The sequence below is a fragment of the Scyliorhinus torazame genome, chromosome 1, assembly GCF_047496885.1.
Source record: "Scyliorhinus torazame isolate Kashiwa2021f chromosome 1, sScyTor2.1, whole genome shotgun sequence".
Lineage (NCBI taxonomy): Eukaryota > Metazoa > Chordata > Chondrichthyes > Carcharhiniformes > Scyliorhinidae > Scyliorhinus > Scyliorhinus torazame.
In genome coordinates this window covers 269,652,766-269,678,978 of record NC_092707.1, presented here as the reverse complement: position 1 = coordinate 269,678,978, position 26,213 = coordinate 269,652,766, and the positions used below count along the sequence as shown (strand labels likewise).

At 46.9% G+C, this 26,213-nt stretch overlaps 1 protein-coding gene across 1 annotated transcript in view; it reads left to right on the top strand.

Moving 5' to 3' along the window:
* Nucleotides 1-26,213, top strand: part of trmt6 (tRNA methyltransferase 6 non-catalytic subunit) — a 42,816-nt gene that overhangs the window by 3,675 nt on the left and 12,928 nt on the right. The window contains exons 2-6 of the mRNA XM_072504515.1: nt 3,045-3,175; nt 16,399-16,508; nt 16,959-17,050; nt 17,992-18,075; nt 23,909-24,033. Coding sequence (XP_072360616.1) covers nt 3,045-3,175; nt 16,399-16,508; nt 16,959-17,050; nt 17,992-18,075; nt 23,909-24,033 — 542 coding nt within the window. The remainder of the gene's footprint in view (nt 1-3,044; nt 3,176-16,398; nt 16,509-16,958; nt 17,051-17,991; nt 18,076-23,908; nt 24,034-26,213) is intronic.

The following is a 26,213-nucleotide window of genomic DNA, read 5'->3' as shown; positions in this document are numbered from 1 at the left end:
AGGGGCAATTTAGCTTGGCCAAATGACCTACCCTGCACATCTTTTTGGGTTGTGAGGGTGAGATCCATGCAGGCACGGGGAAAATGCCCCTTAGTGTCCAAAGATGTGCAGTTTAGGTGGGGATAGGGCATTGGACTGGACCTAGGTAGGGTGCTCTTTCGGAGGGTCGGTGCAGACTCAATGGGTGAAATGTCCTCCTGCACTGTAGGGATTCTGAGTAATACATTTGCAATCAATACAAAGAACAATACAGCACAGGAACAGGCCCTTCGGCCCTCCAAACCTGTATCGGTCATGATACCAACCGTTGCCAAAACCCTCAATACTTCCTTGTGCCGTATCCCTCTTTACCCATCCTATCCATGTGTTTGTCAAGGTGCCTTTTGAATGCCGTTCATGTATCTGCTTCCACAACCTCCCCTGGCAACGAGTTCCAGGCACTCTACCCTCTGCATAAAAAAACCTCGCACGTCTCCTCTAAACTTTGCCCCACAGACCTTAAACCTATGCCCCCTGGTGACTGACCCTGGGAAAGAGTGCCTGCCCATCCACTCTATCCATGCCCCTCATAATCTTGTAGACCTCTATCGGGTCACCTCTCACCCTACTTCTTTCTAATGAAAGCAGTCCGAATCTATTCAGCCCCTCCACATAGCTAACACCCTCCAGACCAGGCAACATCCTGGTAAACCTCTTCTGCACCCTCTCCAAAGCCTCCACATTCTTCTAGTAGTGTGGTGACCAGAATTGTGCGCAATATTCCAAAGTATGGCCGTACCAAGGTTCTATACAACTGTAGCATGACTTGCCAATTTTTATACCCAATGCCCCATCCAATGAAGGCAAGCATTCCGTATGCTTTCTTGACTACCTTGTCCATGGTGTTACCGCCTGCAAAGATAATAATAATAATAATAATAATCGCTTATTGTCACAAGTAGGCTTCAATGAAGTTACTGTGAAAAGCCCCTAGATGCCAGATTCCGGCGCCTATTCGGGGATGCCGGTATGGGAATTGAACCGGCGCTGCTGGTCTTGTTCTGCATTACAAGCCAGCTGTTTAGCCGCTGCTGTGGACATGCATGTCCAGATCTCTCTGACTTTCTATATTCCTAAGAGTTTTGCCATTTACGGTATATTTCCCCTCTATATTAGATCTACCAAAATGCATTACCTCACATTTGTCTGGATTAAACTGCATTTGCCATTTCTCTGCCCAAGCCTCCAATCTATCTATGTCCTGCTGTATCTTCTGACAATCCTCAACACTATCTGCCACTCCACCAACCTTGGTGTCATCCACAAGCTTACTAATCAGACTGGCTACATTTGCCTCCAAATCGTTTATGTACACTACAAACAACAGAGGCCCAAGCACAGATCCCTGTGGAACACCATTAGTCACAACCTTCCATTCAGAAAAACACCCTCCTACTGCTACCCTTTGCCTTCTGTGACCGAGCCAGTTCTGTGTCCACCTTACAACCTCACCTCTGATCCCGTGTGACTTCAACTTTTGTACCAGTCTGCCATGAGGCACCTTGTCAAAGACTTTATTGAAGCCCATGTAAACAACATCCACCGCCCTCCCCTCATCAATCATCTTTGTCACCTCCTCAAAAAATGTGATCAAGTTAGTGAGGCACAACCTCCCCTTCACAAAACCATGCTTTCTATCGCTTATGAGTCCATTTATTTCCAAATGGGTATAAATCCTGTCCCTGAGAATTCTCTCCAATAATTTACCTACTATCGACGAGGCTCACCCGCCTATAGTTTCCAGGATTATCCCTGCTACCTTTCTTAAACAGCGGTACCACATTAGCTATTCTCCAGTCCTCCGGGATCTCACCTGTAGCTCTCTGGTGAAAAGTTGCAAATCAATGACTTTCTGGAGAGCTACTCCACTAATAGTCTTCCACGTTGCCAAGTGTAATGGATTATCCGTTACCCATTCAGAACATTATTTGACCTGCAATCATGAAAGTACCATATTAATATAATTTTGCTTCCCTCGAATGGACCTATATTAAATTTTGCGATCAATAGATTAATATGAATTCATGGAGTCAATGAACTCCTTAAATCTCTCATGAGAAAATGTAAGGAGATTTTGTATATCCCATTAAATAATAGTATGTATGATTGATAAAGCATCGGCAACAGAAGGAGTTCAATTCCCGTACCAGCCCCTCCTGAACCTTGTCCCTTGCCTGTGGTGCTCTTTCCCCCTCTCTTTTCTCCTAGGGGCCCACCCCTACATCCTCTGCTCTCTAACTTCCCCCTTTTACCCCAGCTTTCATCCACAGATACAAAGGGTGCTCATTGCCTCCCGACAACAGCGAGACTGGGAACTTGGAGTTTGGGCAGAAATCATACCTCTGTGGCCCTCCGTTTTATGGTGTCATGTACTCCGCTTCAAACTGCTGGGTTTTTGTACTGTCTTAACACATTAGAATTTTTATTTGCTTCTTCACCAAAACTAATTGAAAAGTTTTATCTGTGCATCTTGAATTTCAAATTTTATTGAACAGTTTAGAGTAAAAACTTTTACTTTTGCTGGCATGTTGAGGTTATGTAATTATTTCTGGATGAAGAAACGTGTCTGGACCAGAGCCATTCGCTCAAGATATTGGCTAAAATAAATGCCTGGAGTCTAACGGTAGCACAGTGGTTAGCTCTGTTGCTTCACAGCGTCCAGGGTCCCAGTTCGATTCCCGGCGTGGGTCAATCTGTGCGGAGTCTGCACATTCTCCCCGTGTCTGCGTGGGTTTCCTCCCACAAGTCCCGAAAGACGTGCTGTTAGGTCATTTGGACATTCTGAATTCTCCCTCCGTGTACCCGAACAGGCGCCGGAATGTGGCGACTTGGGGATTTTCACAGTAACTTCATTGCAGTGTTAATGTAAGCCTACTTGTGACAATTAAAAAAAAAAAGATTAAATAAGAATTTTTTCTAGGTGTGTCAGTGATTTTGTCTATGACTTTGAATGAAACGTAATTGTTCAATTTAGAACTTAATGGATCTCGAACTTTGCCTTCCAGAAAAATCACCTTTGAGAAACAGTGGTTTTACTTGGACAACGTGATTGGACAGCAATATGGTACCACTTTTGAGGTTTCCACTGGAGGAGTACTCCAACCGCTGAAAGCAAAAACTGAAGAAGTTGCCAAAGGTAGTGTCAGAACGTCTTGTATTTCTATCTGAACCTGTAAATTGCATGAAGGGCATCTAAATGTCAATATCACTGACCAATAAACACTAATTTCTGAAGTTAGACATTCCACCAGGCAGATGTTTGATGTGATGACTCTTGCTTGCCAAAGTTGACAGGTGCAAAGTTTGTATAATTCTTTATGGGGTGATATTTAATAACTTTTATTTCTGCTGTATAGTGCGTATACGGTGATTATTACAGTTTGGGCTCTATGGACAATATTTTTCTATTGCCTATATTCAGTTATCCATAAGCATCCTTTACTCCATGGTAATATATAGCCAAATGATTCAATCAGCATTTCATTGGATATCCTTAAAAAAACTAGTGAATGTAAACCTCTAGAATCAAGTGAATTATTTCAGATTTGAAATCTCCAATCAGTTCGTGAAGTAGCCTTCTACATTGCATTTTGCCTCTTCTGTACTTTTAAAAAAATATTTTTTTCAAGGCATTTTCACACATATGAACAGAAGCAGAAGAACAACCAAACAACTCAATAAATAACCAACATCAACTCCCTCAGCCCTCCCCTGCTCCCCACATCCCACCTTCTCCATTTTACCCCATTACCCACCCACTTGTTGACCTCTCAAACCTCCTTAAAGAAATCAATAAATGGCTTCCACCTCCGGGTGAACCCATCCGCTGACCCCCTCAAGGCGAATGTAACCTTCTCCAACCTCAGGAATTCCGTCAAGTCATTCCGGGTCCCACCAACCAAGCAAGATCCGTCTCCGGGCTATCAGGGAGGAAAAGGCCAAATCATCGGCCTCTGTCACCCCCTGGACTCCAACTTGGTTTTCCAACACACTGAATATCGTCACCTCTGGACTTGGGACCACCTCCACCCCAGAACCACCTCGATCTTGGTCATGCCCAGAACATGTGGACTTGATTCGCGCCCCTGCGCACTGGCTACACCAACTCCACCCCCTCAAAGAACCTACTCATCCTCGCCACCGTCACGCAAGCCCTATGAACTGGATGAGGCTTCGCCTCGCACACAACGAGGACACATTCACCCTCTGCAAGGCCTCTGCCTCCCTTCCCAGCTCCTCGTCCCACTTGCGCTTACTATCCTCCACCAGGGCTCCATCCCACTCCATCAACTTCTTATAGATATCTGACACTTCCCCGTCTCCTATTTCGTCCCTCAACAGTGCCTTGTCCTGCAACCAGGGACAGCAGCCCAGGGTAGGACAGCCCCTCTCCTTGCAATACCCCCAAACTGCAAGTACCTAAAGCCATTGCCCATGACAACTTGTACTCTTCCTCCAGGTCCTCCAACTTTGCAAATTTGCCACCTATAAACAGTGCTCAATCCCTGCCTGCCGCCGCCTCCACAAACCCAGAGATCAGTGCATTGACCTTCTTTAAAAACGATTTGGGAACGAAGATTGGAGGGTTCTGAAACACAAGCAGAAACGGTCACGTGCAAATCTACAATCGCTGAATATTCCGAGTCGGACACCCCCACCAACAGCGTCTTGTCAAGCATGAAAAAAATCAATCTGGAAGTACACGCGGTGCACATGGAAACTCCTTTGCCCTCGACCTCCCAACACCGGTCCACACCCCCATGCACTCCATAAACCCCATCAGCTCTTTCGCCCCTGCCGACACCCTCGATGACTTGATGGGTCCCAGCTCGGATCTATGACCGTATTAAAATTCGCACCACACCAATGGCACCCATGTCAGCAAATGCTCCTCTTCCCCCCCCCCCCCCCCCCCCCCATACTCAAACATAAAACTAATTCCCGCCCCCTCCTCCGCACCTTCCTCCTGGCACTCCCCCACTTCACTCCCATTAACTAGCCCGCACCAGCTAGCATGGTGGCCCCCGACCATCTTTCCTCCCTCCTGTCGTGCCCCCCCCCCCCCCATCAACCACAACCATCTATCCCTCAAAAGTAACAAAAGGCACATTCACCATCATTGCTCCCATGTCAAAACCTGCCCCCGAAAACCCACCACCAAACACTTTAAAGAGCGCACTAAATTCCTACAAGGTTCAATGTGAAATGAAATGTAAATCGCTTATTGTCACAAGTAGGCTTCAAATGAAGTTATTGTGAAAAGCCCCTAGTCGCCACATTCTGGCGTCTGTTCAGGGAGGGTGGTACGGGAATTGAACCCGCGCTGCTGGCCTTGTTCTGCTTTACAAGTCAGCTGTTTAGCCCACTGAGCTAAACCAGTCCTCACACTCTTCCCAGTTCATTGTCCCTCATATATTCCATCGCCTCCCCTGGCGTGTTGAAATAAAATTTGTTTATGGAAAATCACCCACAGGCAGGCCGGGTACAATATCCCAAATGTCAGCCCTTTTTTGAAGAGGGCAGCTTTAATCCGGTTAAACCTGGCCATCCTCTTCGCCAGCTCCTCACCCATGTTCTGGTACACTCACAGCTCGTTCCCTTCCCAGGTACATTTCCTCGTCTGCCTCGCCCATCGAAGGATCTTCTCCTTATCCAGAGAGCAGTGCAACTGCACCACCATCGCCCTCGATGTCTCGCCTGCCTGCGGCCTCCTCAGCACCCTCTGCACCCTGTCCACCTCCAAGGGTCGATCAAAGGCCCCCTCCCGCATCAATTTCTCCAGCACTCTTGCCACATACACCGTGGCCTCCACACCTTCAAAGCCTTCAGGCATCCTGACAATCCTTAAGTTTTGCCTTCTGGAGCGATTCTCCAAATCTTCCACCTTCTCCCTCCGGTTTTTCAGGTTTTCTTGCATCACTCCAATCTCAGCCACCAATGAGGCCAACTGCTCGTTCTGCTCCCCCATTGCCTCCTCCACTTCCTGGGATTCCAGCCTTGCTCGATCCCAGGTGTCAACAGTTCCACCACCTTGGCTAGCACTTCCGGGGCCTCTTTCCTCTGCTGCTGAAACTGTTGAATCCCAAATTTCTTTATCCGTCAGTCTGGCCTCAATAAAAGTCGAGATGGATTTACAGGTATAACATTAGTTATTTTATTCAGCTTGCAAGCTACCTAGTCCACAGTGATACAGATAACATGTTGCTCTCTGCAGCCCCGGGAACTAAGTGAATGTCCCAGACAAAGAGATCAGTACTGATACATTCAAATGGCATCAAGTTTCACATACTCGACACCCATAGGTCATCCTATGTCCCGCCTGACTTGTTTGATCTATTCTGATTGGCTCACTTCCAATCCCTTTCTCCGGCCCCTATCAATTCAGCATCACTCTCATAGACACACCTCTTCCTGCTTTTTTCCATGCGGTCTAAAATCCTTTGTCTCTACTTGCCAGAATCAAAGTGGCTTATTTCTACATTACATTAACTAATATCTCTAAAGTAACTATTTTATATCACATTCGTCATTCCCTCCTTTTATCATTCCATGATAACCGAACTATCCAATCCATAGCTACGGTTCCTCATCTAAAAAGATCCGTCGCTGCATTTCCAATTCCTGTCTTAGCCCCCCTTCATCTGCTTCACCCTCATGGATTTTAATAGTTAAATTTTTGGGGGCGGTGATCTGATCCAGTGCACCCCGCATTCTACCCATCACACATTTAAGGATGGCCAGGCCCACAAAGATGCAGCCGATAGCTACCACTAGATACATGGCCATATTTATCAACCAGTCCTTCCAACCTCCAAATCCCCAGTTACCCCAAGAGCCAGGATCCTGCATCCCGTCCAAGTGATCCCGTATGCAATCCATAAATTTAGTGATGTTAGCGGTCAAGTCATGAACTCCCATGATACACTTGCCCTGCACTATGGCGCATACCCCACCCTCACGGGCCAGAAGATAGTCAAGAGCATACCGGTTCTGCATTGCAAACAACCGTAGCTGAGACAACTCCTTGGTTATTGCCCCGAGGGCTCCCAAGGTTTCATTTCCCAAGATGGTAAGGCCGCAAATAAAATAATTCCGATCACTGACAGCCAAGGAACCCCCCACACCTCCCAGTGTCAATACGCTCAGAATGCCCCACCCGGCTGAGTGGCCCCGGTTGGGTGCAAGAACCTGAGGTTTTTTCCAGTTCTCGCAAAATTCAGCAGAGACTGCCCAGCGTGCTAACTGATTATGCAGGTTCCACGCCGAAGGGCAGGGGACTGTGGTAGGGACTAGAGTCCCTATAGCAATTCGGCGGGGAAATGGGGGTGACAAAACGTTGGTCGCTGTACCATTAAATAAAAAGTAGTATCCTTGCTCCGTGTGCAGGCTAGCATCACAATCAGCATATCGGTTGCGTAAGGACCCCCCAGTAGCCCAGTTTATCCAACTTTGAAATGCCCATTCGGGCCGCCCAGCAATGCGGAAAGCCCTAGTCCCAACAGTGATATGAGAGACATTCGCCCAGCCACAAAGGAGCTGGAGGCCAGCGTTCAATGGAACGTAAGTGGTGTTGTAACAAACGCATTGGCCAGACGCCTGGGTGATATGGCACCTCCTGTCCGTACAGGTGGGAAACAGACATGTTATATTTGTGTCCACCTCTACCAGCAAACAGCCGCATCCTTCACTGCTGAAGCAATTCTCGTACGACCAGGAATCCCTATTGGGAGTGAAGTGGCTAGGTATGTACGCCCTCCACTGTCGCAGCCTACCGTACTGTGAATGGGAATTATCCCGAGGAAGGGGAAGGCAAATAGCCGGTGGTGCTGAACCTGGATCGTAAGGAAGAGTGACCTGATCGGGCAGTGGCTCGGAATGTTGACAATGAACCACCGTTTGGGGAGTGCCCCAAAGCGGTGAAACAGAAAATAACCTAGACACCGCTGCGGGGTTTGGGTAGCAGACAACCCGTCCCTGGCCATACAAGCGGTGGTAAATCTGGTAGAAGAGATTCATACTACCCGGGTTTTCCTCAGTTTGGCCTTTAATTAACTTAAGTGTATCTCCTGGTAACCTACGTTCTAGCTGTACTTCCCTTCTCATACGCCCCGTCCTCTCTCTAGTCCCTTTCACTTTCTCATAGCCTCTTCCTACGCTCTTCTGACAGCCTGGTTTTACCTTTATTGCACCACTCTTAACACATCCAAAATCAAATTTACATGTATTCCAAAAACAAGGCAATGTCCATATAATGTTCCCTTCCCACCGCCGGGACCGGTGCAACTGCTTCATGACTCCTGCATTCTCCTTAACTTTGATAACCTTCCATGAGTCGATACCATGTCCTCGTATATGGGGGCAGCGAAGAACATCACCTTTGCATAGGTGATGTATCCTTGTAGATTGGTTGGGGCTACACAGATACATAATATTCCCCTTTTCCATGTCCATCGCCAATAACACGCCAAGCGAAGTGAGGCCAAATATCATACAGACGATGCGTAGCCACTCCATCATGCTCCACACCTGTAAAATAGCACTGGAGAAGGGAGGCAGGTTAGTATCTGACCTTTTACAGTAGTGGAGATGGACTCAATTTACAGTGATGTAGGTGGACCCAAGCACTTCGCCCCTCCACTTTAACTGCTGTGGGGGTGGTAAGGAGAACTTGGAAGGGCCCGTCCCATCGCGGCTCCGACCCCTTCCTAGTCCAATTTTTGACCATGACATAACTACCGGGCTGGACTGAAAGTGAGCTAGGTACTGGGGGCGATGGCTGGTGAGCTGCGCGGACCTGGCCATGGAGTTCCTTGAGCACTTGCGTGAGGGCTAGAACATAGGTGGTCATCTCTTCAGTCAGCTGATGAAACTGAACCAGTCTGGGAACCTGCAGGCTCCAGGGAGTTCTAAGAGGCCTGCCATAAAGAATCTCGGCGGGAGAGAGCCGGGCCGGTCCCGCAGGTGTAACCCGCAGCTGGAAGAGGGCAACGGGGAGCAACTTAAGCCATGTCAGTCCCGTGTCTGCTCTTAATTTAGCCAATTTAGTTTTGAGGGTCTGATTGTGTCTCTCAACCAACCCGGCCGCCTGCGGTCTATAAGCACAGTGTAACTGCTGGCGTATGCCCAACTGGGAGCAAAACTCCTTGTTAATTTGTCCAATAAAATGAGGCCCATTATCAGAACTTAACTGAGCTGGTATACCGTACCGGGGAATGATTTCCCTCATCAAGACTTTAACCACAGTAGCAGCTTTATTATCGATAGTCGGATACGCCTCGACCCATCTGCTGAACACATCCACAATGACCAAAACATATTTATAACATTGACACCTTTCCAACTCAATGTAATCCATTTGGAGCGTCTCAAAGGGACCACTGGGCAACGGGGTTTGCCCCATCCCACAAGGGATACCTTTTCCGGTGTTATATTGCTGACAAATCAAACACCGATTACTGATACTTTGGGCCAACCCCTGCATTTTAGGGTGCCACCAAGTGTCCAGCAACAAATCACTAGTCCCTCGAGCCCCACAATGAGTTGCAAAGTGTACACATTCAATGACCCATAAAGCCAGCACATCAGACATACAAGTCTGATGTGCAGGCGTGGTCCATAAAGAGGAAACAGAATCATATGTACAACCTAACCGTTTCCACATTTGTTTATCACTCTCCGGAGCGTCCTCCTGTAATCTTATGACGTCTTGGATGGTTGGCATTGACTTGTCAGAAGCAGACATATTTATAGTAGATCGTTTAGTCTGACTTAACATCTTAGGCACCATCACTTGCTGAATTTGCGCGGCTGTTCGCGCTGCACAATCTGCTCGTTCATTACCAACGTCAACTGGGGTTGTACCATTCGTGTGGGCAGCGCATTTAATAACGGAAATCTGCGCGGGCATAAGGAGGGCCTGCAGTAGGTCATTAACTAAACCCCGGTTGGATATTTCTGTGCCTGCCGAGGTAAGGAATCCCCTATTCTTCCAGAGTTGTCCGAAGTCATGAACTACCCCGAAAGCATATCGGGAGTCAGTGCAGATATTTACCCGGCGATCTCCCCCAAGTATACATGCACGGGTGAGGGCAAAAAGTTTGGCTTGTTGTGCTGAGTAAGGGGTCTGGAAAGCTGCCGCTTCTAGAATCAGACCATCCTGATCTATGATTGCATAACCGGACAGTCTCCGGCCAGTGAGGCTTACTAATGCACTGCCATCAACATACATAATCATGTCAGGTTGTTCTAACGGAATATCACTCAGATCGTCCCTTATTGTTGTAGTTTCCTGTATCAAGGCTAAACAGTCGTGACCAGGCGCGTCCTCATTGACAGGGGGACCGCTAAGAAAACAGGCTGGATTGATAGTGGTACAGTATTTAAATGTCAGACGTGGATTGTTCAAAAGGTATATCTCATACCTATTCTGACGAGCTGCGGTAAGATGCTGAGTCTGCAGTTGCCCCAATAGTGCGATTACCGAGTGGGAGCTATACACCGTAATATCCTGTTGGAGAGTGATGTTGGCAGCAGCCTGCAAACTATTGTATATCGCTGCCAAGATCTGGGTGCAAACAGGGTGGCCCAACGCCACTGGGTCGAGTTTGGAAGAGTAATATGCAACGGGCCGGTGCTTGTCCCCATGTTGCTGGGTGAGTACCGCTGTTGAACATCCTTCCAGAACAGTACAGTATATCTGGAATGGTCGGTCGTATAGGGGCCTACCGAGGGCCGGTGCTTGTAGCAAGGCCTGCTTCAGGCAACGGAATGCCTCGAGTGCCTCGGTGGTGAGAATAAAGTTTCCCTCTTTACTAGTGTAAGGCGTCGGCAGCTTTGTATAGACAGCGATGTTTGGTATCCACTGCCGACAATAATTCATCATACCCAGCCAATGACGAACCTCCTTGGCTATTGTAGGGGCGGGGAATTGGCATATTGGTTCAATCCTACTGGGTTCGAGACTTCTTTCTGTGGCTGTAAGTAAAACTCCTAAGAACTTAACTTTTCTCTGAGCCACCAAGACCTTTGCTTGTGAAACAACATAACCCAACGAGGATAGGTGGTTCAATAATTGGATCACATCATCCCTATTACTGGGCTCTTCAGGACTTGCCACCAATATGTCATCTACATACTGCACCAGAGTGGAACCATGCTCCAATGTCAAGGCCTGGAGTTGGGTCTGCAGACATCTGGAGAAGAGTGTAGGTGAATTGACGAACCCCTGTGGCAGTCGGGTCCAGGTATACTGCTGTCCATTGTAAGTGAAGGCAAACAAATATTGGCTTTCAGTCGCAAGTGGGAGGGCAAAGAAGGCGTGCTGAAGGTCAATTACGGCGAAGACCCGGGCTTGAGCTGGAATTTGAGCCAGTATGTGGGCAGGGTTAGGGACGAGAGCATGTAACGGCTGTGCGATGGCATTAATTGAACGTAAATCCTGTACTAATCGGTACTGGTCTGGTTTGGCTGGTTTAGGCACAGCAAGTATGGGGGTGTTACATTCTGATTGGCAAGGGACCAAAATACCCTGTTTCAACAGCTCTTGAATTAATTTATCTATTGATGGAGCAGCTTGAGATTTCAGGGGGTATTGTCCAATGGAAGGTAGCTTTACATGATCCTTAATCATCACCTTAATAGGTGTAACATTCGTCTTTCCCACTTGTGATGGGTATTCCGCCCAGACCTGTGGATTGACATATTCCAACACATCATGTCCCCTGTGATGCTGCAGTCGAGTGTTAATCGTTTCAGGGACCTCAAAATATTTTATGGTAGTGCCGTCCGGCATGACTTGAAGTGCGTAGTCTGTTGGATCCGAATGATCCACTGCCCTCCTGACCATTCGCCCCATATCCCTGGCATGGTACTGGTCATGGACCTGACGTGTAATATGAGGGCTTACCGAAGCTGACTGTGGCCATAAATGTGGTGATATTGTAACAAAATCGGCTGTACCTTCTTTTCCCGTGACTGTGGCTGTAACCTTGACTGGCCATTCGGTCTCAAGTAATGGCCGGTATTTGTCCTCCAACTCCCTGTTTCGTCCAGTTCTGTCATAGGCCAGGTTTAACGTGATGCAGTGACCGTTCAACGTCTAACGTCCACCACTGGGGGGGTGATAGAAATATAGCACTGTTGTCTCATCCTCCATGATGTAACCGTTACCCCCTCATCTCCGCATTCTAGCTGTAGCTGGAAGATACACAGTAAATCTCGGGCCAACAAGTTACAGTCCAATCCAGTAGTCACTACAAACTGATGCTCTGCAGACTTATTCTCGTAAGTGACTGTCACAGGTTGGGTCAGAAATAGGATACTCACACACCTGTCCTTGGAACCCTGACAATTGCTGCGTGTGGTCGGATAATGGTAATTTAAGTGCTGATTGCACAGAAGACATGGCTGCCCCGGTGTCGATTACAAATGAGTGATGTTGATCTCCTATCTGCAGAGAGATAATAGGTTCCCTGTCCGATTGGAGAGTCCTTATGGCTAAATTAGCTAGTCAATCCTGTGTTGGGAAAGGGTTTTCCTGGGAGAAATCAGTGTATCTCGTCTGTCCTCCCCTTGGTGGGTACCCTCTCCTTTGGGTCGGATAATCTCCTTCTACTGCCTGTCTTTTAAAGGGGCATTCCTGTTGCCAGTGATCTACACGGCCGCAATTAAAACATGCATTGCTCCCTCTATTTCTACCCCGTCCTCTTCTTCCAGTAGACCAATGGCCCCTCAGAGGGGGCTGCGGTTGTAGAGCTGTTGATTCGTTCGGTGGGCCATAAAAAGGGGGTGAGGGTCCCTTTGGGTGGGTTTGGTATCCTCTTCGCTGATCCACCCACCCAAAGTCACTATATTGGGGCTCCTGCTGGTAAACTACCATTTCTGCCGCTTGTTGGGATCGCCAATCATCCTTTTTCATTACATACTCAGTCTTAACCTTTGTAACTGAGCCTCCTTCTTGGCCTACACCCTCCTTCCAATAAAATCTGACTGCCCTTGCCATCTGGAAGGGTCGTTCTCTATCCAATTCATGTTATTACATTTCACAGCAGTAACCACAGAAGGTGGTAGGCAATGCATTAACATAGCACAATATTGAGGGGAATTCTGACCATTTTGATACAGCAAATCGCCTGACTGCCCCCGGTAGATTTCATTAAAACGCTCCAGAAATTCCTCTGGCTCTTCAGTCTTCTTAGGTTTTAGGTCTAAGATAACAGAAAGATTTATGGGCCTTTGAAATGTGCTATTCAACGCATTCAAGATCTGTGTCCTTCTATCGTCGTCTAACGCATAGGCCTGCTGAAGTGCGGCATGACTAGCATAATTCAGGTGGTTAAGATAATTGCGGTACTCTGCTGGGGTTAAAATCTGCTGGACTAGGGCCCAGAGGTCCCTTGAATCAGCTTGATAAATTGAGATGGTAGTTCTCAAGGAATCCACGAAGGCAGCAGGAGATTTTTTTCTATCTGGGATTGTAGCCATAATAGCCATCATCTCACTGGGTGTCCATGGGAAGTAAACGTCTATCGTGGGGTTCGCTCCCGCAGTCACTGCGTCGGGGTTTCGCATCTTCCTAATCGGTAACTGTCTCCGAATGTCACCAGGGGGCACTCTAGCTATTTCCCCTGGTTGTTCCAAGACTTCAACGTCTCTCCCTGTCACTAGGGGGAGTTCTTTCTCTTCAAAAGAAGTTGTTTCAGCTTCCTTTGTTCCCGAATCTTGTGGTTTCTCCTTAGTTTGGAGAGACTTAGGTGATATGCTTAATTGTTTCTGGTGAGGGTCAAGCCCCTCTCTCGCTGTCCGAGATCTTGTCCTAGAGCTAACTGGGCTTGTGGGACAGAGTTCCTTTTGATCTTCTGGTCGTGAAGTTGGTAAATCAGGACCCACACTATCACCCACACTATCATCCAAAAGGGCTTGAGTTTCTGGCATATTTGGAATCTGGGGAGCAATGACTGGGTATATATTATTGTACTCTGGTGGTTCTGGAATGAGCGCAGACCATGCTACGGGTGCAGACGGAACTTTTACTGACTTTTCCAAATTATTGAATTTTTCTTTTTCTGTCAATTCAAGGCCAGCCATTGAACTACGTAGCTCATCTCTTGTTTGACCCGTGTCTTTCCTGTCTCTACAGGATTACCCTGTTCACTAATTGGAATCCCCATTTTAAGGGCATTGTCCTGCCAGCTAGACAACATAATCTTATCTCTTTCCTCTTGACAATATTGCCTCCATAATCCAATTAATTCTTTAGCTTTCATACTTTGATTTTTTTCTCCAAATTTGTCCCTGGATTTTCTTAACCATTTCTAGGTCGTTGGTGCCCCCTAGTGGCCATTCATCTCCCATTTTAGTTCTTAATTGTGCTGACAATTTTCTAAAATCCTTCGCTTTGTCCGGATACTTATCACATAATATTTGCAGTGGCATGCCTGGATCATTTGTGCTATCCAAGGAATTCCCCATAATCTCAACTAGTCCTCGGAACTGCGTTTTTCGCCACTACAGTCCAAGGAGACAATTTTAGCTTAATCAACTATATTTTTAACACACACACACACATGGAGGTGAACCATTTTCAATTTCAAATGTCGCATCGACCTCCCATAACCTAACCCAACCGAATTAACTCACAAATGAAGTTGAACCATTTATAGTTTTAAATGTCCCATCAACAATATAGCCACCCCAGCCGAATTAACTCACAAATGAAATCCCATCAATTAAAATGCTCATCCCCAGACTGACCTGTGATTTCGTCGAGGCGGTCTTTCTGTGCCAACCGCGAGTGACCAGACTAATCAGACGATAAGAAGAGGGGAACAATCAATGCGCGGTCATTTTCCAGTTCTACATTGAGGGCCCTCGTTCCCCATCCTCCTGTTCATAATCAGTCTAATTCTGATTTCGGAGTTGGACCAGGATCGCCCTGAGAAATCCCGGTTTTCGGCACCAAATGTTGAATCCCAAATTTCTTTATCGTCAGTCTGGCCTCAATAAAAGTCGAGATGGATTTGCAGGTATAACATTAGTTATTTTATTCAGCTTGCAAGCTACCTAGTCCACAGTGATGCAGATAGCATGTTGCTCTCTGCAGCCCCGGGAACTAAGTGAATGTCCCAGACAAAGAGATCAGTACTGATGCATTCAAATGGCATCACGTTTCACATACTCGACACCCATAGGTCATCCTATGTCCCTCCTGACTTGTTTGATCTATTCTGATTGGCTCACTTCCAATCCCTTTCTCCGGCCCCTATCAATTCAGCATCACTCTCATAGACACACCTCTTCCTGCTTTTTTCCATGCGGTCTAAAATCCTTTGTCTCTACTTGCCAGAATCAAAGTGGCTTATTTCTACATTACATTAACTAATATCTCTAAAGTAACTATTTTATATCACATTCGTCAAAACCTATCATTCAGGAACTCCACCAACTGCTCTGTCGACCACTGGGCAGCCACACAGCCCCCTTGCCCTCCGCCATCTTTCCCTGTGGCGCACTACAAAAATTCTCCTGCTCCAACAGCACTTTCTTTCTCGTGGCGCTTCCTGTCCGCTGATCCATGCACCAGCCACACCAGAGGAGTATTACCTTCCCCAGGCACTTCTATACCATTTGCCCTCAAATACTTTGCCCTTCAGGTGGAGAAAAGACCAAAAAGATCTACCTCGAGTGGGAGCCACCAAATGTGTGACCACTCACTCCGTGGCCATCACTGGAGGTTCCTCTTCTCTACTTTCATTGCTGAACTGCAAAGGAAAGAAAAAGTACATCTTCCCATAAATATGCCAGAATTCATAAAGGAATAAAAGTGAAGTTGTTTTTGAAATGGATTGTAGCTTTTATTTGTCTTTTGTGGGGTGTGGGTAGAATAACTGGATGGTTTATAAATTTTCTTAATAGATTGGCTTACATATTTTCTTTTAATTACTAAGTATATAACTACTGAGTTTGAACAATCTAAAAAAATAACATCTAAGAAAATAATGCAAGCTTTAGTGTTTAAATTCTGTGATTTTTGCCTGCTGAGGAACAAAATACTTGACTTATTTGTCACTTTGTGTAGGCACTGAGCTTAGACAGAGGAAGGATATTTTTACTGCTTTATCTGTGTGCCTTATCTCATTTCTCTGAAAAATACCCATGGCTGGTTAATTATGGAAAGTCGGGTATTGTGGGCTCTTCCATAAGGACTGTTGAGACTTGCCAATCGTTTCATATGAAATGCTTGTAGTTTTAAGTAACATTCTACCTAATAGCCTTGGCTAAATTTGACCCAAGTCCATGCAAAGTAAAAGGGTTTATGTGTTTTGTTTGTCTTTAAAGCAAACCAGTACACTTTTTTTATAGAAACAAATGAAGCTGGCATTGATAACCGAAACATAATTGATGATGGCAAGTCCCAGAAGCTCAGCAGAGATGACATTGAAGCACTTAAAGGGCAAGGATTAAAAGGTCAGGTATGGATGACTTCTATTTTTTTAATGTTTCCATGGGGTGTGGGTGTCACTGGCAAAACCAACATTTGTTACCCAAGGATTACTGGGCCATTTCAGAAGGCAGTTAAGAGTCAACCATATTGCTGTGGATCTGGAGACATTGGTGAATCTGATGTATTTCAGTCGATGATAGTTGCCTTGGTCACCATTAACGAGACGAGCTTTATATTCCAGATTTATTAATTTATGTTAAGTTCCACCAGCTGTTTTGGTGGGATTTGAACCCATGTCCTCCAGAACATTAGTCTGGGCCTCTGGATTGTCCTGTGACATTACCACGATAACACGGCCTCTCCTACACGGGCAAAGTGGCTATTCAATAAGAGTTAAATTCACTTCATGAAAATTATATTCGATTTGTATTCCCAAATGGCAATTGTCTCATTAAAGCAAAGTTTTGGTTTTATGCAGGATATTGTTCAACATCTGATCGAGAATAGCACAACATTTAGAGACAAAACTGGATTTGCTCAAGAAAAGTACATTAAGAAGAAAAAGAAAAAGTAAGCTTTTGAATTTGGGTGGGGATTAGAGCCATGTGTTGGATGTAAAATGTTTTACCCTGACTGAGATAAAAGTTTACACTCTACACTGGCATATCATAGAATCCCTACGGTACAGAAGGAGGCCATTCAGCCCATCAATTCTACAGCAAACCTCTGAAAGAACACCCCACCCAAGTCCACCCCCATAATCCACCTAGCCTTTTGGACACAAAGGGGTATGTAGCAGGGCCAATCAACCTAACTTGCCCACCTTTGGACTGTGGGAGGAAACCCATGCATACACTGGGAGAGCATACAAACTCAACACAGTCACCTACGGCTGAAAGTGAACCCGGGTCCCTTGAACAGTGAGGCAGCAGTGCTCACTGTGCCGCCCCAAAGTAAGTAAAGCCACCAGAGTCCCAGATGACCATAGATTGCTTTCCCCTTTGAGGGGAGATCTGACTGGTGGTGATTTAATCTGAGGATCACCACACCTCAAGCGAGGGACAAGATTGAGAAGGCAGGGCCTTCATGAAAAACCTCAGCCAGCACGGGAATTGAACCCGCACTTTGCATCACAAACCAGCTGTCCAGCCAACTGAGCTAAACTGGATTCCCTTTTCTTTTACAAATTAGAGATTATGTTAATTATTTTTCATAAGAAATTACCCAGTTACCCAAATAGTTTATGGTCTGAATTTTTTTCCTTTGAAGACCCAAATTGAATGGTTCTGGCAAAGAATATAGGTAATTGGTATAATGTAGCATTACAATTCAGAAGCAGATACATCTCAACACACTTCCAGTGGGTGGCCCATTTAAAATGAGTCTTAACACCTTTATATATTATCACAAGAAATTAAATTACATAAATTTGTTTAGGGTTCAAATAAATATTGGTATTTTGTACCTTGGGGAAAAAAATAATTCCTGGTTACATTCTAACATGTTGATAGGTACGAAGCATTTATAACCATCCTGAAGCCTACCACTCGCATAATGGCCATGATGTATCATTCCCGTGAGCCAGGTAAAATTTGGTGAGTAATGTCAAGTTGAACTCCTTTTTTTCTATGGTGTTTAAACATTTTAGAGCACATTTCAGCCCTGTAGCTGCAGTTTAGATTTAAGCTGGATAGTTCACATTTCCCTTGCCGGTTTCTATTTTAATCTCTATGGGGATTTTATCTCCTGCTTAGTTGTAACTGAGCAGGGGAAAGGGCATTAGCATGACATGGGGCACTATTTGCTTTGTAAAGTGATAGGATAGCTCGCATTGTTTTCAGATATCTGTCTCTTATCTAGTTGGACTCTGTTCATGAAGCATTTTTTTTCCAGTGTGTATGATCTTGCTCTTGTCTGTATTAATTTTATCTACTGTTGTTTTTTTAAAATCCCTATTTTGGCCCTTATGGATTTCCTATCGATAGTTCCTTTTAAGAATAATCGTTCAGAATTTTTTTTCTGCCAAGTGTCAGATAGGTTCTTCATAGTTACTGTTGGTTCTATGAAGTTGATGGAGACCAGGAGGTGCCTCACTCACCATCCCTCGTAACAACGTTTATAATCCCAGTTATACCTCATATTTTATTTTAAAATCTTTTTATTGGCATTTCTCATATTTATAAACAGTTGTTTCTATACACATCACATTTTTCTCGCCTGCGCTAATTTCCTTTATTATACAGAGGTTTAGTTTGTCCTTCATTTAACTGACCCTACGTGCCTTTCATTGCCCTCTGGATCGGTCTGTGCCCCCCCCCCCCACCACCACCACCACCACCACAACCACCACCACCCCACCCCCGGCTTCGGCTGTGCTTTTCTTTTCTTTTCCGGACAGAGTGGAATCATCTCTCATGGTTTCCCTGCCTTCCTTCCGCCTCTTCCCTCCCCCTCCCCCCCGGGTTGCGCAGTCTTTTGGTAACTCATCTATCTTGGTGTTTTTTTTTTTTTAATTAAAATTCTTATTAGGTTACTCCTCATTGTTGGCCTCGAACAGGTTTTGGAACAGACCGACAAACTGCCCCCGTGTATCCAGGAAGCCTTCCTCTGACCCTCGGGTGGCGTACTTAATCTTCTCCAGGTGGAGAAATTCCAAAAGGTCAACGAGCCAGTCTGCAGCTGTGGGTGGTGCTGCCGATCGCCAGCCGAGCAGGATTCTCTGGCGTGCGATTAGGGAAGCGAAAGCAAGGGCGTTGGCCCCCTTCCCCATGTGGAGCTCTGACTGCTCCGATACCCCGAAGATTGCCACTATTGGGCATGGCTTCACCCTCACCCCCACAACCTTGGACATTGCCTTGGAGAAGGCTGACCAGAACCCAGCAAGCTTGGGGCAAGCCCAAAACATGTGGGTGTGGTTGGCCGGGCCCCTCTGACACCGCTCACATTTGTCCTTCACCTCCGGGAAGAACCTGCTCATTCGGGTTCTGGTCAGATGTGCACCACTTTGAGCTGCATTTGGCTGAGACTTGTGCAGGAGGAGGTGAAGTTCACCCTGCTCAGTGCTTTGCTCCAGAGTCCCCATCCTACCTCTGTCCCCAGTTAGTCCTCCCATTTTTGTCTGATCTCGTCCAGTGGAGTCCGGGCTCTGTCCAGTAGCTGTCCGTATACTTTCCCACATAGGCACAAGCAGCGGGAAGGGGGAACGATCAGGTCCTCTAGTAGTGTGGTTTCTGGGGCCCCAGGGTACCCCACTGTCTCTTTGCGGAGGAAGTGTTTTATTTAGAGGTGTCTCATTTCCTGTCCTTTTGCTAGCCTCCACTTCCTCGTCAGTTCGTCTAGTGTCGCCAGTCTGTGCCCTACGTAGAAGTCCCCGACCGTCAAATGTGCCCCCGTCCTGCCTCCATCTTTTGAAGGTGGTATCTAGCATGGCTGGGGGGAATCTGTGATTGCCGCAGATCGGGGCCATGGGGGACATTTTAGTTATCCCGAAGTGATGTCTGAGCTGGGTCCATGTTCTCAGCGTGGCCGCTACCACTGGGCTTGTTGTGTATCTTGTTGAGGGAAATGGGAGTGCTGCTGTAGCCAGGGCCCGGAGGGTCGTTCCTTTACAGGATGCCTCCTCCATTTGTACCCAATCTGTGTTGGGTTCTTGTACCCATCCCCTCACTTTTTCTGCCGTTGCTGCCCAGTGGTAGTATTGTAGGTTTGGTAAGACCAAGCCCCCTTTGATTTTCCTTCTTTGCAGTGTCTGTTTTGGGATTCTCGGGTTCTTACCCCCCCCCACACAAACGCCATGATTAGACTGTCTACGTTTTGGAAAAAGGCCTTGGGGATGAAGATCAGAATGGATTTAAACAGGAAGAGCCAGTTATACCTCATTCAATATAGTAAGAAGTCTTACAACACCAGGTTAAAGTCCAACAGGTTTGTTTCGAATCACTAGCTTTCGGAGCACTGCTCCTTCCTCAGGTGAATGAAGAGGCGGGTTCCAGAAACATATATATAGACAAGGTCAAAGATGCCAAACAATACTTTGAATGGAAGTCTTTGCAGGTAATTAAATCTACAGGTCCAGACGAAGCAACTGGAGAGAGGGATAATCACAGATTGTCCTGTGGTTATCCCTGTGTGAATTGTCTCAAGCCAGGAGGACAGTTAGTGGGATTTTGCAAGCCCAGGCCAGATGGTGGGGGGTAAATGTAATGTGACATGAATCCAAGGTCCCGGTTGAGGCCGTACTCGTGTGTGTGGAACTTGGCTATAAGTTTGTGCTCGGCGATTCTGCGTTGTCACGCGTCCTGAAGGCCGCCTTGGAAAACATCAGAGGCTGAATGCCCTTGACTGCTGAAGTGTTTCCTGACTGGAAAGGAACATTCCTGCCTGGCGATTGACGCGCGATGTCCGTTCATCCGTTGACACAGCGTCTGCATAGTCTCGCCAATGTACCATGCCTCGGGACATCCTTTCCTGCAGCGTATGAGGTAGACAACGTTGGCCAAGTCGCACGAGTATGTACCACGTACCTGGTAGGTGGTGTTCTCGCGTGTAATGGTGGTACCCATGTTGATGACCTGTCACGGGACCTGTCACGTCTTGCAGAGATTGCCATGGCAGGGTTGTGTGGTGTCGTGGGTGCTGTTCTGAAGGCTGGGTAGTTTGCTGCAAACAATGGTTTGTTTGAGGTTGCGCGGTTGTTTGAAGGCATGTCGTGGGGGTGTGGGGATGACCTTGGCAAGATGTTCGTCTTCATCGATGACGTGTTGGAGGCTGCGAAGAAGATGTCGTAGTTTCTCCTCTCCGGGTAAGTACTGGACGATGAAGGGTACTCTGTTGGTTGTGTCCCGTGTTTGTCTTCTGAGGAGGTTGGTGCATTTTCTTGCTGTGGCACGTTGGAACTGTCGATCGATGAATCGAGCGCCATATCCCGTTCATACGAGGGCATCTTTCAGCGTCTGTAGACGTCTGTTACGCTCCTCCTCGTCTGAGCAGATCCTGTGTATACAGAGGGCTTGTCCATAGTGGATGGCTTCTTTAGTGTGTAGTGTGGAAGCTGGAGAAGTGGAGCGTCGTGAGGTTATCTGTAGGCTTGCGGTTAAGCGAATTGCTGAGGTGACCAACCTTGATGGAGATGAGTGTGTCCAAGAATGCAACCGATTCTGGAGAGTAGTCCATGGTGACTCTGATGGTGGGATGGAACTTATTGATGTCATCGTGTAGTCGTATCTGTGATCCTTCACCGTGGGTCCAAAGGAAAAAAATGTCATTGATGTATCTGGTGTATAACGTCGGTTGAAGGTCCTGTGCGGTGAGGAGATCTTGATCAAACTTGTGCATGAAGATGTTGGCATATTGAGGTGCGAATTTGGTCCCCATGGCTGTTGTGTGTCTGGATGAAGAACTTGTTGTTGAAGCTGAATACGTTGTGATCCAGAATGAAGCGGATGAGTTGCACAATTGCGTCTGGAGATTGGCAGTTGTCGGTTTTGAGTACTGAGGCTGTTGCAGCAATGCCGTCGTCATGGGGGAAGCTGGTGTAGAGTGCCGAGACGTCCATTGTGATGTGGGCAGCACGGTAGCATTGTGGATAGCACAATTGCTTCACAGCTCCAGGGTCCCAGGTTCGATTCCGGCTTGGGTCACTGTCTGTGCAGAGTCTGCACATTCTCCCCGTGTGTGCGTGGGTTTCCTCCGGGTGCTCCGGTTTCCTCCCACAGTCCAAAGATGTGCGGGTTAGGTGGATTGGCCATGATAAATTGCCCTTAGTGTCCAAAATTACCCTTAGTGTTGGGTGGGGTTACTGGGTTATGGGGATAGGGTGGAGGTGTTGCCCTTGGGTAGGGTGCCCTTTCCAAGAGCCGGTGCAGACTCGATGGGCCGAATGGCCTCCTTCAGCACTGTAAATTCTATGATGAGGAATGTTCCTGGTTCAACTGGTCCATGGTGCTGAGTTCCTGTAAGAAGTCCATCGTATCGCGATAGAAGCTGGGCGTTCCTTGTACGATGGGTTTCAAGATGCACTCGATGTAGCCAGAGAGGTTCTCACACAGGGTCCCATTGCCTGTTACAATAGGGCGGCCTGGTGTGTTGGCCTTGTGTATTTTCAGGAGGCAGTAGAGATCTCCAACTTGGGGAGTACGTGGGATATGAGAGCACAAGAGTGCTCTGAAGATCTGGATCCAAGCTCTTGATCAGTCTGTTGAGTTGGCGGGTGTGTTCCTTGGTCGGACTTGCGGGTAACTGTCTGTAGTGTTCCTGGTTGTTGAGTTGTTGGTACACTTCTTTGCAATAGTCTGTTCTGTTCAGTATGACGGTGGCCCCTCCTTTGCTGGTTTCATGACGATGTTGCGGTTGGTCTTGAGAACGAGCATTGCAATGTGCTTGGGGTGACGTTCGGGCTGTCTTGTGAATGCGACTCATTTAATATGGCATAACCTTTTCATGGAGTTTTAGAGTGAAACCAATTGAAAGTTCACATCAATTCAAATGATTTATAACATTTACAACTTCAATAGAAGAAGTGGGAAATCACTGACAGCACTTTCTGGATTTCTGTGTTTAACTGCGTGCGTGACGACTACAGAAGTTGCTGTCAGTTTCACAAAATGGTGATGGCGAACATTGACTGTTTTGTTGACATTACAGCTGCAAAATCCATGCCATTGCTAAATTATGGTTTTTGCGTAGCCACAGCGGTACAAAGTCAAAACCAGGCTCCATAGGTAATTCTGATAAAAGATTATTTGGGGGTGTTGGGGTAGCTCACTGCATGAGATGTTTTTTTTAATCCAATGAAAGATTTGGAAAGAAAACTATTCAAATTCTGTAGATTGGTTTATCTCTTTTAAGCCTCTTGTTAACTAGCCTAAAGTTGTTTTGTTTTGAATCTGCTTCAGCAATGTTTTTTTTCCACCAGTTCCTTTTAGCAATGAATAAACCTAGTTTTTGATAGTTCAGCAAACTAAGATATCTGGTGCAAAGTCTGAAATGATGTGCACATTTAAAATACAATATTCAAACTGAGGGACAATAAATGCACTTGGTGCATGTTATCCCAAATTACTTTGAATGCAATGTTTAGCTTTTGTTCGTAAGGCATTTTTGCATGTTTGAGTTTTCCTTTCATGGGGCAGATGGAACAAAATCGGAAGAAATCTAAATCGTAACCAGTGTGCTTCTTGTATGTTCTAGTTTATACGGCATTGCACTTCTTATATTTCATTTATCATTGTTCTGCCCACTTGCTATTATCGCCTAGGCCTTCCTGTGATTTGTTAGCGCGACATTGTAAGGGGGAGAAGAATAGGCTAAGGTGAGAGAGACCGGGGCAATTATCTATACATTACATAGTTAATGTTACTGTAACCCCAAAGATGCTGAGTTACTGAACAGATCACCAAAATACACCTTTATCAATCAATTCTTTTCCAGCTATTTGCGGTATGACACACTGGCTCAGATGTTAACTCTTGGGAATATCCATGCGGGCTCCAAAGTAATTGTAGCAGAAACCTGTGCGGGTCTGGTGCTTGGCGCTGTAATGGAGAGATTAGGAGGTAATGAAATCTAACTTTACAGACTATTACCATGAGAATCTCTAATTTGTTGTAACTACTTTGTTGATCTTGTATTGTAGTGAGTATAGCTGAGCTTAATCACCAATGAAGCTTCATGGCTGTTCATATTGAATTTTAATTGAGCAAAGCTTATCCTGTTAGCAGTACTTCTCACTAGAGGTCAATATGAAAAGCTCACTTGGAAATACAGACTTCTAAATTTAAAGCTGTATTCTACCCAAATATTCTATTTGCAGTGAATGTTGTGCATATAGGGATTTGTGCAAGTTGACCTTGTAATATGCATGTCACAAAATAAGTTCAGACAATCTTGTTTAAATTTGAGCTAGCTTCACCTCTCCATGTATATTAATCTGGTGCTACCAGTTCCCTTCCTATAAAAATATTCTAATTTTGTGTCACTTATTTAATTCCTAAGTAGCATGCCTGAAGAATGGACTGGGCAGGAAATGAGGGTTCACTTCAAAGAAATGGAAGTTGGTGATGCAATTTTCATAGAATGTCATAGAATCCATAGAAGGAGGCCATTTGGCCCATCGGGTCTGCAACAGCACCCTATCCAGGCGTACTGCCCCGCCTTATCTCTAATCCCACCTAACCTGCACATCTTTGGACTGTGGGAGGAAACCGGAGCACCCGGAATAGACCCACGCAGACACTGGGTACGTGCAAACTCCACACAGACAGTTACCCAGGCCGGAACCGAACCCGGGTCCCTGGTGCTGTGAACTACTGGCACCATGCTGCCCTAATTTTGATTACTTTTTTCTCTTGAACAAGAAAATATTTTCAGAATAGACCTTTGCTGCCTTATTCTTAACATTTTATATATAAACCGCATTCTCAATGGCAAACACAATGGAGTTTAATAATTGGGCAACACTGGGAATCTAGGAGCAAACAAGGCCAAGCAAAAATATTACAGAGAAATGGGGTTGGCAGAATTGATTTGCCTGAAAGATATACAATGCATGTAAAGAAAAGGACACTTTTATTTCCAAATCATAGGTTGCTCTAATTAAAAAAAAGTTTTACTGCCCATCTCCTCCTCCCCCTCTCACTGCCCATTCCTCCTCCCCACACTCCCCCTCTCACTGCCCATTCCTCCTCCCACACTCCCCCTCTCACTGCCCATTCCACCTCCCCCTCTCACTGCCCATTCCTCCACCCCACACTCCCCCTCTCACTGCCCATTCCTCCTCCCCACACTCCCCCTCTCACTGCCCATTCCTCCACCCCACACTCCCCCTCTCACTGCCCATTCCTCCTCCCCACACTCCCCCTCTCACTGCCCATTCCTCCTCCCCACACTCCCCCTCTCACTGCCCATTCCTCCTCCCACACTCCCCCTCTCACTGCTCATTCTCACCACACTCCCCCTCTTACTGCCCATTCCTTCTCCCACACTCCCCCTCTTACTGCCCATTCCTCCTCCCCCTCTCACTGCCCGTTCCTCCTCCACACTCCCCCTGTCACTGCCCGTTCCTCCTCCCACACTCCCCCTCTCACTGCCCGTTCCTCCTCCCCCACACTCCCCCTCTCACAGCCCGTTCCTCCTCCCCACACTCCCCCTCTCACTGCCCGTTCCTCTTCCCCACACTCCCCCTCTCACTTCCCATTCTCCCCACACTCCCCCTCTTACTGCCCGTTCCTCCTCCCCACACTCCCCCTCTCACAGCCCGTTCCTCCTCCCCACACTCCCCCTCTCACTGCCCGTTCCTCTTCCCCACACTCCCCTCTCACTTCCCATTCTCCCCACACTCCCCCTCTTACTGCCCATTCTCCCCACACTCCCCCTCTCACTGCCCATTCCTCCCCACACTCCCCTTCTCACTGCCCATTCCTCCTCCCCACACTCCCCCTCTCACTGCCCATTCTCCCCACACTCCCCCTCTCACTGCCCATTCCTCCTCCCCACACTCTCCCTCTCACTGCCCATTCCTCCTCCCCACACTCCCCCTCTCACTGCCCATTCCTCCTCCCCACACTCCCCCTCTTACTGCCCATTCCTCCTCCCACACTCCCCCTCTCACTGCTCATTCTCCCCACACTCCCCCTCTTACTGCCCCATTCCTCCTCCCCCTCTCACTGCCCATTCCTCCTCCCTACACTCCCCCTCTCACTGCCCATTCCTCCTCCCCACACTCCCCCTCTCACTG